Source organism: Chinchilla lanigera, unplaced genomic scaffold, assembly GCF_000276665.1.
Source record: "Chinchilla lanigera isolate Chin_1 unplaced genomic scaffold, ChiLan1.0 scaffold00123, whole genome shotgun sequence".
Taxonomy (NCBI): Eukaryota; Metazoa; Chordata; class Mammalia; order Rodentia; family Chinchillidae; genus Chinchilla; species Chinchilla lanigera.
Genome location: NW_004955524.1, coordinates 759,932 through 769,745, shown reverse-complemented (window position 1 = coordinate 769,745; position 9,814 = coordinate 759,932). Strand labels below are relative to the sequence as shown.

Here is a 9,814-nt window from a genome sequence, read left to right as displayed (position 1 = left end):
GCGGGGCTGAGGCTCCGTGCTCGGCGCCGGCCTCGGGCGGGCCGGGACCGTCTATGGCTTTTCCGGGGACAGGAGGCGGCCAGCCCAGCCCCGCCCACGGCCCTGGGGCGGCGGGGGCGTGGCCTCAGGTAGGGGATGTGGCTTCTTCCTTGTGTCCGGATGGGCACCCAAAGGGGCGGGGCTTCCCCCTCAATTCTCGCGAGGGCGGAGACACGCCGAACGCAAGGCACAGTCCGCTCAGCAAGCCCCGCCCACCCCGCGCAGGCGCAGTACCGCCCGCCCATCTTCCCGCGCTACTGCGCAGGCGTGGCGCCGCCCTCCTCAGCAGAGCGCGTGTCGGACTTGAGCTTGACGAACTCCTTGGCCACCTCGTCGTTGCTGCGCTGCGAGAGGATGCGCAACACCGTGAGGCCCGTGTCGTCCATGTGGATGCGGCGGCCGAGCGGCAGCCAGCAGGCGGCGCTCCCGCGCTGGGCCAGCTCGCGCAGCTGCAGCACAGCCAGTCCCACCGTGCGGTCCTCGCGCGCGAAGCAGTAGTCCTTGACGCACACCTGCAGCTCGTAGCACTCGGGGCCTGCGTCGGCGCTCAGCGTGCTGGGGCGAGGGGCGGGGCGTGAGCAGGCTCCGCCCACCGGCCCGCCCCACCCCGTATCTTAGCTACGAGGCGCCCCTGCCGCCCCACACCGAGCCACGCCCACTGCAGTTACCCCACCCCGGGATCGCCTCGGCTCCCGCCCACCCTAGCCCCTGGCAACTCACCCTCCCACCCTGACTCTGCCACGCCCACGCTGACCCCCTACTTGGGCTGCACCCACCTCTCAGGACCGTTCTGTCGCTCTGTCCCACCCGCTCAACATGCCCCGCCCACGGCCGCCTCCTGGAACCACCCGGCCCAGAGGCCACTCTCCTGCCGTGCCCTCCGGGATGTGCCCTCCTCCCCTTGGGCGCGGCTCCCGCCCTTCCGGTGCTGGGGCACGCCCAGGCGCCTCTCGGGTCTGGCGGCCCTGAGCTCCACCTAGCAGATGCGCCCCAGCACCTCCCGCGCCTCCCTGACTCACAACTGGAAGCTCTCGTTGTACTTCGGCGCCCAGCTGTTGTTCTTGGATTTGGTGGCGAACTTGCGCTTCTTATCGCTGAGCTGGGGCCCGATGATGTTGACCTCGATGAAGGGTCGGAAGATGCCGGAAGTCTGCCACTTGAGGTCATTGGCAGCCACCACTGCGGTGGGGTGTGGGGGAAGACCGGTCAGGACGGCTCAGCGTGTCAGAACTAGACCTCTATGACGGTTTGTTTTTGATTTTGACACAGGGTCTCGCTATGTAGTCCAGGATGGCCATGAACTCACAGCAATCCCCCTGCCTCGGCCTCCTGAGTGCTGCGGCTACAGGCATGTGCCACTGCACTAGGCCATCTGTGATTTTTCTAAACTGGTCTCAAATGAACTATATTTCCCAGCGTGTCCGCCTAAGTGCGATCATGTGACCAAGTTTCAGCCAATGAGATCTGAGAGGAAGTGACGCCTACAACTTCTGCTGCACTCTGCAGTGTTTCTGGGGCTCTTTAGAAGAATGAAAATCATTAGGGACAAAAGCACGACAGAAAACGGCAGCAGCACCCCCCCCCCCAAACCGGAGAAAACCCCTAAAGAAACAGATTCGCTGGACCCAGCCAGGGCTGCAGCGGGCTCGCCTCTGCTCTGCCCCGTTTTCTGAGCCATAAAAAGTGTAATCCAGAAACAACGCAGCGGCCCCACCCCTCCGCCACTCACCTTTCACCGTGACCTTTTGCTCCCCGGTTCCTGGGTGGGTGAAGAGCTCCACGTGGACGGAGACTTCGCCCACAGGGTCGTCCACGCCCGAGCCTGGGTGGGGCGGGAGAGAGCCCCAGTGAGCGCTGTCCTTTCCCGCCCGCAGGGCGCCCGCCCACCCCGTGCTAGCGGCAGCAGGTCATCAGCCCGGACAGGGAGGTGCCGGCAGGGCTGGTCGCGGGAGCCCCTGGGAAGCCAGGGGCCGGGTCTGGCTTTGCACTGCACTGTCGCGTGACCTCAAGCAGACGTCTTAACCTCTCGGAGCCTATCGCACCTCCTTCCTCTTTCTCTTCAACCCAGCCCCCTCCAGCTCACGGGCCTCCTCGGGCTCCTTTAACACTGCCAAGAACCCGCATTTCTGCGGAAGGGACGTTTGCTTGGGAAAATCGTTCTGCCCGACTCGATTCCCTCCTGATACAGAGCCGCACGCTCACGCAGACCCCGTGGCTCAGGCAGTGTGGACTCTGTTGCTGAGTTCCCCGCTAAAGGAACCACAGCGTCCAATCAAGAGTAGACCCTGCCCGTGGCTGCAGGGATTGGCTCGGAGATGGTCATGTGACCCGAGCTGGGCCAATAGGAATTAGGTCTGGACTTTGGCTAGAATGTAAGGAAGTGAGTCTCCCTCTGGTGCTAAGTGGGCATGCTTTCTCTGCCCAATGAGTGGTAAGCTCGCCCCAAGGGGTTTCCATGGAGACCAATGGCCAATGGAGACAAGGTGCGACAGCTGCGTCAGAGACTCTGGATCCAACTACTCCTGACGCCAGTTCATGCCGGAGCTTTCAATTCCACAGCGCACAGAGCTCCTGGTCGGTTTGAGTCATGGTGATTTTCACTTCTCTTTCTGGCCTCCATTAAGTGTCCTGAGCGGTCCTGTTGGGGACTGTGGACCCGTGGCCACCAGCACCCCCACGAGCCCGCCCCCGGCCCCAGGCACCCCCACTCCTGGGACACCCCATGCAGGGGACAGGAACAAGGCGAGTTGGAGGTGAGGGTGGGGTGGGTCAGTCGCGGGTTGGTCTGCGTTGCTGCGATGGACAGGAAGTGGCTGAGGGCCAGGCGCAGAGGGAGACCCCGTCCCCCAGAGCGGGCCGGCCGCGGTCGCCGCCCACGCCGGCTGCCTTCCTCGTCGCCTCAGGCTCCCCCCTCCCCCGTCACATGCTCAGCCTGCCCTCCCGCAAGGCCGATGCTTCACAGCAAGCTCAATCCGGGCCAGACTGGGGTGCCGGTTAGAGTGGGGTCGGGTGAGAGGTCAGACCAAGGCCAAGGCTAGTGAGAAGGCGAGGGGCAACGCTGCGCCCTCCCGGGGTTTGCTGGCTCCACGGGGAGGGCTGTCTCCTGGGTGGCTGTGTTCCCCAACCTCACACCCCGCTCCCCGCGCCCAGGCCCTGCGGGAAGAAGGCGGCTGGGCAAGTGGCTCCGCCTCCTCTGGCCCTCAGCTGTCCTCTGTGTGCAGCGATGGGCGCCCTCCTCGCACTGCAGCAAAGTACTGATTTCTGTAATTTTGCGGTACTGGGGACTGAACGCCCGAGCTGCGTCCCAGCCCTTTCTAAGTTTCTTATTTTGAAACAGGGTTCCGCCAAGTTGCTAAGTAGCCCAGGCTGGCCTCAAAATCGAGATAGTCCTGTCTCAGCCTCCCAGAGTGCTGGGATGACAGGCATCTTGCCTGGCTGTGAGAAATCTTTTGGGGCCTCTCAAGAAACCCTTGGCACTGGGCCTGGCTTGGAGTCAGAGTTTGAAACAGTCGTTTTCTACTCTGAAAAACATGACATTGGAATATACCAATTGCTTCGAGTTTACCATGTGCCAGGAACTGTTCCAAATTCATTAATTTATTTATTTAGGTTTTTTGAGACAGCGTCTCACTATGTAACCCAGGCAGGCTGGCCCTGAACTCGAATCGATCCCCCTGCCTCAGCCTCTTGAGTGCTGGGATTACAGGTACTTGCTACCATGCCTGGCCGTTCTAAATTTCATTCCTCTAATCCTCAAAAAAAATCCCGTGAAGGAGGGTTCTTGCCTGTCTGCATTCTACGACCCGGACACCAAGGCTCAGGGAGGCGGATTCTTGCCCAGCAGCGCCCAGCATGCAGAGTGGCCAGGCCAGGGTCGGAGTCTAGCTGTGTGTGCGTGTGTGGGGCGGCTCTGGGGAATGAGCCCAGGGCCTTTCCACTGAGCTGCATCCCCAGACCTTCATTGTTTGAGACGAAGTCTCAGTAAGTCACTTAGTTGCCCAGGCTGGGCTGGGCTTGAGGATCCTCCTGCCTCAGCCTCCCAGGGTGCTGGGATGCCAGACCTGCGCCTCCAGGCCTGGGTCCAGCTCGCGCCCGTCTCGGGGAGAGGGCGTGCACCTGGCGGGGCTCTTGCCCTACGTGGAGCCAGCAAGCCGTCCTTCGCCCTGCGGGCCGCGGGAAGGACGGCCTTCTACTAGCGGCCGGCGGGGGGCGCAGGCACCGGGCACCGGGCGCGGCGGGCACGTACCCTTCTCAGGATAAGTGTCTTCGCTAAGGGTAAACCTAGTTCCCTTGCCACCGTGGACTAACGGGGCGGGAGGGGCGGGTGGGGGCAGCGAGGGGAGGGGGCGCGCGTGGGGGCGGGGCCGGGGCAGCCAGCGACAGGGAGGAAAAACAGAAGAGAAGAGAAACGTCAGCGGGGACGCGGACCGCGCGGACGCCTCCCGCGCCGGGACGCCGGGAAACCGAGGCACGGCCCAGAGGGTGGCTGCGGGCCGGAGGCCTGCCCCAAGGGGCCAGCTCGGAACAGGGGCTGCCCAGGGAGGGGACCTGGGCCCTGCTGCTGCGCGTGAGTTCAGCGGGAGGCGAGACAGAAGCAGAGAAAGTTTGACAAACAGGGCGCCTTCCCAGCCCCCCGCCCCCTCGAGCTGCCAATCCCTCATTGGCCCAGGGCTTCCGAGGGCCCGCCCGCCCACCGCTGTCAATCACCCTGCAGTTCCCACGCCCCAGAGAGCCCTCCCCTGGAGCTGTCAATCACTCCCGCTCCTCCCCAGGCCCCAAAAGTCAAGGACTGTGCCCGCAGATGAGCATCACCTCGCTGCCTACGCGGTCACGGGTCCCACCCCCGGGAGCTGTCAATCACCCCAGGTCTGGAGTCAGAGAGGTCCCGCCCGAGGCTGTCAATCACCGCCCGTGCCTCGCTGCCGGGCCCCGCCCACACACGATGTCGCCCACCCATTGGCCCCCGCGTCACAGAGGGCGGGGCGGGGCGGGGCCTGCGCTCACCCTGCGCCGACTGCGTCTGCACGAAGGTCTTGATGAGCAGGTCGGTGGCCTGCGTGTAGAGCGACAGGGCGTAGCGCAGAGACTGCAGGTCGGGGCTCTTCTCCAGGAAGGTCTTCTTGAGGCCCACGCCCCCCGCGTGGAAGTATTGCTGTCGGCCACCGGGTGGGACAGTGAGGCCCTGGGCATCGGCCGCGCTCCTCGTGCGCCCCAAACCTGCCAGGCTCCCAGCACTCTGGGAGAAACGCCCGTCCTTCCCGCCCTCCCAGCCTGCTCTTGCAAGGTCCCTACGCAGCCTTGGCCCTTACCGTGCCCGCGGGTGGAAAGGCTCCTCCTGGCCCTGCCCTTTGGCTTTGTCTGGTGAACTCCTATACATCCCTCAAAACGCACTTCCGCATGCGCTTCTCCAGAGAACCCTCCGCTGCCCGTCCCCGGGCTGCCCCAACCCCACCCTTCCTGCTTGACAGGACTGGGGTGCTGGCACTCAGCCGTCTCCCGGCCGGGGCTCCTCAAGCCCAGCGCTAGCTCAGAAGGGGTCGGGGAGTGCTGTGGACGGAAGGGGTTAGTGTGGCCCGGGTGCGCCCAGGCACATCGGCACAGCGCCCGGCTCTGCCCGCCCGCCTCTCACCTTGATGGTGTCCAGGGCTAGCTCAACCACTGCACACTGCTTCGGGGTCAGACTCTTGGCCTCTTCTCGCACCATGTGGTCCTGGGTGGAGAGGGCCGGGTGGGCGTCACCCCGCTCGAAGAGCTGCGCTGGGGTCTGTCTCGGCCCCCAGCCTGTGCGCGCGCACGCTTGTGCACGCGTGACCCGGAGGCAGGTACACTGTGCTTTGAGCTGTGAGCGGGCTTTCTGCCCTGGGAGCCTGCAGAGCCGCCGCCTTCGGAGCCCTCTCCCTGTCCCAGGGGGCCGGGACACCTCTGAGGGTCCTCCCTGGGACGCCGCCGGGCCCAGGTCTCCGCTCCTCCTACCCACCCACCTCACCTTGAGTTTGGAGAGCTGGCCCAGCTCCTTGGCCGCGTTGAAGATCATCTGGGTCCCCTGCAGGTGACAAAAGGTGCAGCGGGCATGAGGGGGGCTCCCCTAAGCCGGTCCCCAGCCGCCCGCCACGCCCTAGCCCTGGGCCCCGTCTTGGTTTTTGTCCCAAGGTCTGGGCAGGGCTGTGGTTCTTTCCGAGGCACAGAGGGCTGGGGTCCCCAGAAGTGGGAGCCCCGGTCCTGCCGACTCACCCCCACCACGACCCTGGGCTTGTGGGACAGAGGAGCACGGTGGGTCGGGCTGTGTGGGGCCGTGTGGGGGACCCCAGATGGGGTGGTCTGGCGGGAGCTTGAGTTAGGGGGCTTGGGGCCTCAGCAGGTGCCCCAGGCCACCCCTGGCACGGGCGGCTCTTAGTCTGACTTTAAACGGCAGCATCCGCTCGGGCCCCACCCCCACTGCCCCCCAGCGACCCCTCAGCCTGAAAACTCCGTTCAGGCTCTGGCCGGTGGGGTGGGCCTGGGCTCAAGTCCCGGCTCGGCCGTGTTGCCCTCCGCAGATTACTTAACCAGTCTGGCCTCGGCTTCCCCATCTGGATGGGGCCCTCACACCCACTCTGGGCTGCGGCTGTGCTCGGCGCTCCCCGGGACCGCTGCTGGCGTCCCGACCATGGCGGGGGACGAGAGGCCGGCCTCGGCCGCATGCGTCCCTGGCTGCCGGGGACTGCTAGCTTGGGCACCTGCCCCGGCCTGCGGACCGACGCTGACCCGCGACCAGGCCCTGCTGTGCTCACGGCCACTGCCGGCGGCTGCCGCTGTGCCCTCATCGCGGCGCTGGGATGGAGCCCAGGCCTGGCGGGGCCGCCGCTCTGCTCGGAGCCGCTCCGCAGCCCTGTCCTTGGGGTTTCCGGTGACCCCCGAGGCGTTACCGGCTCAGCTACCCAGAGCCCGCCGCCTGGGCCTGTTTGCTGCTGCGCCCACCTGCGTCTGGCCCCTGGGCACCCTCTGCCCTGCCCCCCGCCTTCCCCACGAGCAAGCCGGACAGACAGGAGGAAGTGACACACAGGACCGACGGCACGGACCACAGAGGTGCGGGGCAGGGGCGGCCAGACGGACATGGGGCCGGGCTTACGTCTGAGTGGCTTGGCAGTTTCGCCCTGCCCTGTGGAGAGAACCAGGCGGAGGTCAGAGTCCTGGGGGCCTGCGGGACGGCGGGGCGCCCCTGCCCTCCGAACGATGCCCGCGCCGCCTCGGCGCCCTCCCCGCCGGGCGGGGTCCTGCGGCCCCTCTGCTCTCCCACCCTGCACGTGTCCAGCTGGCACGGCCAGTTCGGTCAGCTTACACTCACACGGGCACACTTGCGCACGTGCCGCTGGCACGCTCAGAGCAACGCATCACAAGATACACGCAGCGCACTCGCACGCGTGCACGGCCCCATGCGCACAGCCTCGCCCTCCGGGAGCAGGCACGCTGGATGCGGAACAACGCGTCCCCGCGGCGTCCGCACGGGCCGGCGAGGAGCCCTGGGGCTGCCGCGAGGAGGAGCTGTGCACACTTCCGCTCACACGTGCACTTCTAGCGCTGGCCCTGAGAATCAGCTCCTCTCCGACTTCGGGCCTTGGGGGGCTTGGCCAGGGTGTCTGTCTCCTGCCATGAGCCCGAGACCTGCCTGAGCCTATGGACACGCCCACGCACACCCACAGACACGCGCACACCCAGACACGCGCACACCCACAGACGCGCGCACATCCACAGACGCGCGCACACCCACAGACGCGCGCACATCCACAGACGCGCGCACATCCACAGACACGCGCACACCCAGACACGCGTACACACCCACTGACGCGCACACACCCACTGACACGCGCATACCCACAGACGCGCGCACACCCACAGACACACGCACACAGACACGCGCACACCCACAGACACGCACACACACCCACTGACGCGCACACACCCACTGACACGCGCACACCCACTGACACGCGCGCACACACACCCGGTGCCACAGTTGGGGCCTCGGCACCTCGAGGCCTCTTTACCTTTTCTAATCCCTTGCCATGCTTTCTCAAGAGGGTTCCCTGCAGAGACAACGTCACAGGGAGGTCAGCCTGGCGGGCCGTGTGCACGTGTGCTCACGGGACGGGGTCTGTGCTGCACAGGGGCGACCCCTGGGGCACTGTGGGGGACTTAGTGGCTCAGTCTTGAAGGTGTAAGGGTCAGGGAGACGGAGGGCAGGGGAAGGGACAGGGAGAGGCCGGAGAGGGCCAGAAAGCGAGTCGTTGCCCACATCGACCCTGCTTATATTCATCGTTCCCGTGAAGCTCTCGGTTCTTGGGCCACAGGGAAGAAACTGGCTCTGCGTTGGGCCAGACCTGACTTTGCTTCTCGACTCTCACACCTGTGACTACACGGCCTTGAAAGCTGGAGGCTCTGAGGCTCAGCTTTCAGCATCTACAAAATGCGAGTGAGGATGTCCCCTTGCTCGTGGGCTTCCCACGAGGGTGACCTGAAGTGGCTGCTACGACGAGGCCTATGTACGTACAACCTTTCACAAACGTGTTTTTGTTTTTTGTTTTTTGTTTTTTTTGGTCTTTTAGAGGTAGGGTCTCACTATGCAGTTCAGGCTGGCCTTGAGCTCACTTTGTAGCTCAGGCTGGTCTCGAACTCGCAATGATCCTCCTGCCTCAGCCTCCCAAGTGCTGTGATTACAGGCACGTGCCACCACGCCCAGCTAAACGTGATTTTTCAATTGTACTGCGGCTTGAAATCGGGCTTTCACACTGAGCTACATCTGCAGCCCTTTTTAAATTTTTAAAAAAAATCTTGAGATAGTTTTGCTATATTGCTAAATTGCTCAACCTGTGCTCAAACTTTCAATCCTCCTGCCTCAGCCTCCCAGAGTACTGGGATTACAGGTGTGCACACCAGGCCCAGCTTCAGCGTGAAGGCCTCTCTTTCTGCCTGCAGGTGCACTGTGTGCCTTGATACCAGGTGGCCCGTTGAGTGACAGGACTGCACACCACCCCAAGCGGCTTCCGGGGGGACGGTGCCCTGTTCCTGGCAGCGGGCCGGTGGCCACGCCTGGGGCTCGCCGGCCACCTCTATCCTGGCACGAGGGGAGCCCCTGCCCACGGCACAGACGGTGGCTGTGAAGAACGCGCGTCCCAGGCGGGGAGGTGGAGATTAGGAGGCGAAGCAACCGCAAGAGGCCACAAGAGAGAGCGAGCGCGCGGCGGGCGGGGTGGGGCCCAAGTCTGCACAGCGCCCCTGTCTCCCGGCACCCCGGGGAGGGGGTCCTGTGCTCTTCGGACGGAGCTGGCGGCCCACGGTGCGGAAGCCCTGCCTGGCTTGGGGGACCCCGGGGCCCTGAGCAGGGGGAGGGTGGCCTGGGGGGCGAGAAGGGGTTGGGACGGGGGGGGGGGGCAGAGCCCGCGCACCTCCCGCTCCCGAGGTGGAAGGGGCGTGGCGTGGGTGTGGCCCGCCCCGGCCCCGCCCCCACACACAGCACAGGAGGCCACCGCCTGCAGGCGGGTCCAGACACAGAGCAGGACAGACAGACGGAGGGACAGACGCCTCTACTTACGATCATCTGTCAGCCGGGGGCGGTGGGGGGGAATAAGGCACCGTGAGTGTCAGCGGGGGAGGGGCGGGGATGGCACCAGGCGCAGACACCCAGCCCTGTCCTGCCCGGCCCTGTCCTGCCCAGCCCTGCCCTGCCCGGCCCTGCCCTGCCCTCCCCTGCCCGGCCCGGCCCTGCCCTGCCCTGTCCTGCCCTGCCCTTCCCTGCCCT

General features: G+C 65.3%; 1 protein-coding gene across 1 annotated transcript in view; it reads right to left on the bottom strand.

The window, feature by feature from the left end:
• The window catches only part of Unc13a (unc-13 homolog A (C. elegans)), a gene marked incomplete at its 3' end in the record, with an annotated part of 44,393 nt that continues 34,579 nt past the window's right edge, over positions 1 to 9,814 (bottom strand). The window contains 9 exon segments of the mRNA XM_013507235.1: positions 1 to 594; positions 1,059 to 1,218; positions 1,769 to 1,861; positions 5,044 to 5,191; positions 5,669 to 5,749; positions 6,026 to 6,082; positions 7,148 to 7,177; positions 8,064 to 8,102; positions 9,608 to 9,613. Coding sequence (XP_013362689.1) covers positions 294 to 594; positions 1,059 to 1,218; positions 1,769 to 1,861; positions 5,044 to 5,191; positions 5,669 to 5,749; positions 6,026 to 6,082; positions 7,148 to 7,177; positions 8,064 to 8,102; positions 9,608 to 9,613 — 915 coding nt within the window.